The sequence below is a fragment of the Saccostrea cucullata genome, unplaced genomic scaffold, assembly GCF_032062105.1.
Source record: "Saccostrea cucullata isolate Sc308-1 unplaced genomic scaffold, CSIRO_AGI_Scuc_v1 ctg1167, whole genome shotgun sequence".
In the NCBI taxonomy this organism is placed as follows: Eukaryota; Metazoa; Mollusca; class Bivalvia; order Ostreida; family Ostreidae; genus Saccostrea; species Saccostrea cuccullata.
Genome location: NW_026917984.1, coordinates 102,599 through 108,598, shown reverse-complemented (window position 1 = coordinate 108,598; position 6,000 = coordinate 102,599). Strand labels below are relative to the sequence as shown.

The window sequence follows — 6,000 nt, the reverse complement described above, 5'->3', positions numbered from 1 at the left end:
TTATGTATCTGTTTCCAAATTACATTTATTAACTACAGTTTTAATATGTCTTTGTTTCGATAACATAGCTTTTAAATAATTTTGCTTGCATTGCGCCGGTTCAGGCATATAATTACAGAAATAAATATTATCAAAAGCAGAAAAGCCCCGATTGCAATAAAAATTCTGTTTGTTAACGACCAGAACCCTTCTTCTGTATCTCTTTTACTGGCAGACGGTTCGATTTCGATAGTTTTGTTAGAGCAGTTGTAGTCAGCGCACACCGCGAATTTTACGAGGGAAATTTCAGTGATCATATCTGAACTGAGAATGCCATCACGGAATGCTTGAGTTATTTCGCCAACAACGATGGTGATATTAGCATCCGAGGAAGCGTTCCTTCTGTCATTTAGATTGTATAATTTGCTGGGTGCAAGTAAGATATTTAAATAGTGCTTTCTCGAATACTGCAAGGATTCGTCTGCCGTTATGTTGTTTTGAAAGTATGCTACCCATGTCACTCCTTTTAAATCCCATTCCATTTCATTTGCAATCGTTTTAACAAGGTCAGCCCCAGCTGAATAATCATCTGTTGTTTCCAAAGACCGCCGCGACCTTGTTTGCCTGTTAAGACCGATATACCTGATTTGGATTTGTTGAATTTTTCCCTCTTCCGACAAATTTTCGCGGTTTTTGCATGCAATGCGTACATTCAATAACTGCTTAGCTGAGAGAAATATATCTTTACAGAGATGTCTTGTTCGATAACAATTTGACATCAGTCCCGGTATAACGGTATAAAAGATTCTCCATTTATCCATGAAGGATAAATCGCAAAACGATGGCGCATTTTTAAGTGGGTTTGTATAACAACCCAAATGAGAATTAAATGCTTTCTCTTTTATTTCACCGCAACTGATTGTTAAAAAGGGACGAAGAAGTGGCACTAACGCCACCTGTAAACATCCTCTAACGGCATCAATCCACTGCTGACCTTCAGAAGAGAAGCGCTGGTAATGGTTTTCGTACAAGGAGCAAAACTTTAGACCATAGTTTATTGCGTATGATGTTTGTTGCATTTCTTGACATGGGAATCTTCTCTGTTTTAACAAATAAAAAATGATGGATAGTCAAACCTTTCGAAACAAATATTTTCATATACAATATTACAAACATATAATTTTTTTTATCAGTAAGAATTTCAATAAAGAATGAAAGCATTCTATTGAAACTATTTACCTCCAAGCAGTCGCTGTACCAATTGCAGTCTTTACCGGATGGACTGTAGCAATGACTCGGAAGCTGAGTTTGATTCGTAGGTGGAGTTTGTGTTTGTTGTGGGGCATCAACTCCACACGCACAATCGTTACTAACTTGTCCTGAGAAATGTAAAATGAAGAGAAAATTTCGTTCAATTAAAAAAAAGAACATCCTACCCCTAGTAACATTACGCCAGTACTTGCTGTCCGTATATAAAATGGAAGATATCTTCCTTACATTGAGCAACTTCATACAATTCCATCATGCATTGGTAGTAGCAGTAGGTTGCGGTGTTGTCCCTACATATGGCGTTTCCTTTTGACACCGTCTGTATGTATTTATTAGTTAAGCATGTCGCCCATTGGTACTTGAAATAATATGGAGTTAAAAGCACACATTCAGGAGTACCAACTGGTCCGTAGTAACGATCGCAATCTCCAGATACCAACTCTAGTCCAATAATTCCACTGAGAACAAAATATATGAAAATTCTGGCCATCTTTTATTTTCTTCCGTCTAGCTGGAACGCCAAACGCCTAATTCATTGTATTTGCTCTAATCATGTCACGTGGTTTATTTTTTAAGGGTTTGGCAAAACCGTCCATTATTTAAAAAAAGTTTTGTGTGTGCAGTCTGACGAGGCTGTATATTTTCTTAAAAACTCGAATTTTACTAGTCTATTCTTTATAAACATTGTGTATATTACTTTTATGAGACCTTGTGTATATAAATTCAATAAGAACGCAGTGGTTAGAGTGTCTGGTCTATGTTTGAAAAGGAAGGAACTGATCCTTACGTTGGAGGTTCGAATCCCACTGTAGAACGTGGAGGCCGGTCTTTCGTATTAGACTGTATAAACCGAGGTCCCGTAACACAGTAGATGCTGCCACGAAAACGTCCCCCCTGCTCAATGGCCCTAAGGGCCGAGTATTGAACAAAATACGTGTGGCAAGTAGTGGCGTCTCCAGATGAGTGAAAATCCTCGAGAGGGACGTTAAGCAACACACAATCAATCAGCCTAAAGGACCACACAACGAGATAAGGCATTAGTTGTGTGCCCCCAAAAAAATTTCATTATCTAAACTGCTACATGTAAGTACAACAATTTAAGAAAAGGCTATCATCTGTTAAAGGTGTAAAAGTAATCCCAATTATATACAAATACGTAGATATCATGGAAAATAACTTTAAACAAAAGTCCGACAATAACATTGAATCTTCAATCTCTTGCTACTTTGTGAACGTGCAACTTTTTTAAAAAATTTTACAAATATTAATATTCGTCATGTTTGGGATGCTGCATCTGTCCTTAATTTCCACGAATGAACATGGATTTTTTTTTTTGAAAAATCCTAAGTCGGTGTGTTGAAGGATATACTAAAATTTAAAAAAGAATGCATGAATCAATGTTAGACATGAACAAAGAACAAAGAGAAAAACACATTTATCTGGAAATTATAGGTAAGATTTTCTTAAAAAGTCTATCTTGTACATGTGGATACATCCCTATATTCGGAAAGTAGTCGGAAATTGTGCTTTGTTGATATACCCGACTTTTAATAAATATAATCTTATTTTAAACATGTATTACATGCATTAATTAATGGAATTCTTCATTGTTCGTTATCTTTAGTTGTATACATTTGACTCATCGTCATCAATAACCTTAAAAAAGATATAGAGGGGTACTCTAAAAATCCAAGTAGAAAATTTATCAACAACAAAATATTAAAAACTGACATTTTCTTTGTTCACAGAGTAAAAAGCCAAGGCGGTATAACTGGATATGTTTGCTTGTTAATATTCGTTTAAGAGATATCTATCTATCAAACTTGATTTTATTCAAACGCTATACTCTAAATGTGTATGTTGTTTATTCAAAAGAATAAAATCACAAAAATCCCCTTTTCTCTCTTGTTATTTAACAAATAAGAGTTTTAAATACGTAGAATACGGAAGCCCATTTAGGACCTATCAAAAGATATTGTTGAATTCGTTATGACGATTTTTAAAATTCGTTATAACGAATTAAATTTGTTATAACAGATTTTTAGAATTCGTTATAACGAATTTAATTTGTTATAACAGATTTTTAGAATTCGTTATAACGAATTTAATTTGTTATATCAGATTTATTGAATTCGTTTCAAGAATTTGGTTATAACGAATTCAACAAATCTGTAATAACAGATTAAATTCGTTAAAACGAATTCAATAAATCTGTAGTAACAGATTAAATTCGTTATAACGAATTTAACAAATCTGTAATAACAGATTAAATTCGTCATAACAAATTCAATGAATCTGTTATAACAGATTAAATTCGTTATAACGAATTCAATGAATCTTTAATAACAAAATTAAATTCGTTATAACGAATTCAATTTTGTTATAACAAATTAAATTCGTTATAAAAAATTCTAAAAATCTGTTATAACAAATTAAATTCGTTAAAACGAATTCTAAAAATCGTTATAACGAATTCAAAACTATTTTTGATAGGTCCTAAATGGGCTTCCGTAGTAGAGTAAGGTTGTCCTAAAAAGGTGACTTTGTTATTCACGTTTTAAATCTTCCTATGCAATCTTTTTATAAGATCGTAAATACATAAATCCAATGATTTACTGATGCATTTTTTTTTACACTTAAGTAAAACTTGATAACAACTTCCTGTTTGATTAAATACACAACATAATAAATACTAAAGTAAGAAGATATCGTTATCCATAAAAGTGTTCAAAATGTCAAAGAAATGTCTAAATCGGGAAGATTTTTGTTCTGCGCTTCACAAGGAAGAAGAGAACTACTTAATTGTTTGTAGCAAATAATATGTATGTAAATATTCATTATATAACTCAAAGATTTTAATATATATATTTTTGTTTATATTAATTGCCTGATGTGCCATACGGCATAAAGAAATAAAGAATTGAATTGTAATAAAATATCAAACATCTGAGTTAAAACTTGTTAATTACTATAATAGGAAACATTTATGCTTGTATTTTATCCTAATTGATTTTAATAGGCCATTTAATTATTTGAATTGCTTTTGTTTGTTTGTTTTTTTTTTTAATTGGCTCTTGTCTTTACCGGCCTTGTTGTGGTATTATTCCTAATAATTAAAGTAAACTTGTTTGTCCATGCCATATTGCTCAAAAACTTAAAGTAGCCTCAACAATAAGCCCTTTGACAAATGAAACATCGAATTCGGCAATCACAAAAACAGGAATGCCATATTACTTATAACATTAAATGTGGTTTGATGTTCATTGCCAAGAAACCAAAAAGAAGGCATTTTCTTGCTTATATATATTTTTGTGTAAATACCCATTTGATTTGTTAATGTTCGTTATATTTGGTAACGTTGCATTAAAGATGTGTACATCATAGTATGTTTTATAAATCAAAAAGCCCAAGAAATGTACTTAAAAATCCAATCTTTATAGACGTTTTCCTGATTGTTGAAGATGATAGAAGCGGTTTTCTAAAAAAAAAAAAATAAAAAAAAAAAACAACGAATGAAATATATGGTGAAAAAACAGCATTCAAGCTCAAAAATTTTCCAAACTATACAAAATAGGAGCAGAGCAAACATGTACCCCCAAAAACATCGGAAGTGGAATCAGGTGCCAGGTAACAGTGAACTTCCCCTGCCGACCGGTCACACCCGCCGTGTGCTCTTTGTCATGTTCGGGAAATAACGAAAAAATCCGCCGATATTTAGTGTGTAGATAATGGTCTAACGATTAGAATAAAAAACGCCAGCCAGCATTTGACTCAATTATAAATTGTTTTGACGCCAGTTAACTGCGAAATTTCCAGCCAATGATTAACAAGTTTGGGTTATATTGGCTACTAAGTACATGTAGATCTGTTGTATCCTGCTACAGGCACAGTGACCACATGCAGTATATTTAAAACACGTTCGTTTCGAAGACCAACCACCGCCCCTGCAATCTTATAATTTTATCAATATTTCATATGTATTCTTGTAATTATTAATATTGCCAATTTCGTTTTGATGTGCCAATTTTTGCTATATTTTTCTTAAAAGAATTCATCTTATTGTTTTACGAAGAAAAAAAATTCAAGTCATTTTTGGGGGAATCATAATTTTTTTTATATATTAATATTATTAATATTAATTATTATAACATTAAATCTGAGCTAATTAGTTTGATCCCCCCCCCTTTTTTTTAGATACCGTCATTCATATAAATGACATTATTCATCTCTGTGAATGTGTTTAAGTTAATCTTTAGAAAACTAAGGAAAAACTAAATGTGGTGAGCCTGCCGATTATTTAACGACATAAATTGTATTTGCTGACAAGGTCATTGTATCGACCACAGAACTTATAAAATGACGACTTCAAACTAGACTCCTGATATTCTTGATTCAGCAACTTGTTTCTCAATAGCTTACCTTGTTTTAATGATTGTTATTCGTAGAGCATGCTATTGCATATCGAATCAACTGAGATTCACTTCATATATATGTTATAAATTATATCGCTGCATAAGTAAAGGAAGTTGATTTAAAAGCAAAAGTAATCTCTTTTGTAACAAATTTGGTTGTTAGATTACCTTTTACGTCTTTTTCAAGAAAATGCCTAAGTATGAAGCAGATGTGGCAGACTTTTTTTATTTTAAGCTCACCGGGATATTTCGACATAATATAGTAATATATATATATATCGTATAATATAGTATCGACATAAGAATGGAAATAACCATTGTGATTCAACAATACTCAACA

General features: G+C 32.2%; 1 protein-coding gene across 1 annotated transcript; it reads right to left on the bottom strand.

The window, feature by feature from the left end:
* LOC134273654 (uncharacterized) lies at positions 1-1,760 on the bottom strand. Its single transcript, XM_062755884.1, has 3 exons — positions 1,477-1,760; positions 1,219-1,358; positions 1-1,079 (listed from the first exon to the last, which is right to left on the bottom strand). Exon 3 carries the CDS (start codon positions 1,056-1,058, stop codon positions 72-74), a length of 987 nt encoding a protein of 328 aa, XP_062611868.1. The 5' UTR covers positions 1,059-1,079; positions 1,219-1,358; positions 1,477-1,760; the 3' UTR covers positions 1-71.
* Positions 1,761-6,000: the final 4,240 nt, after the last annotated feature.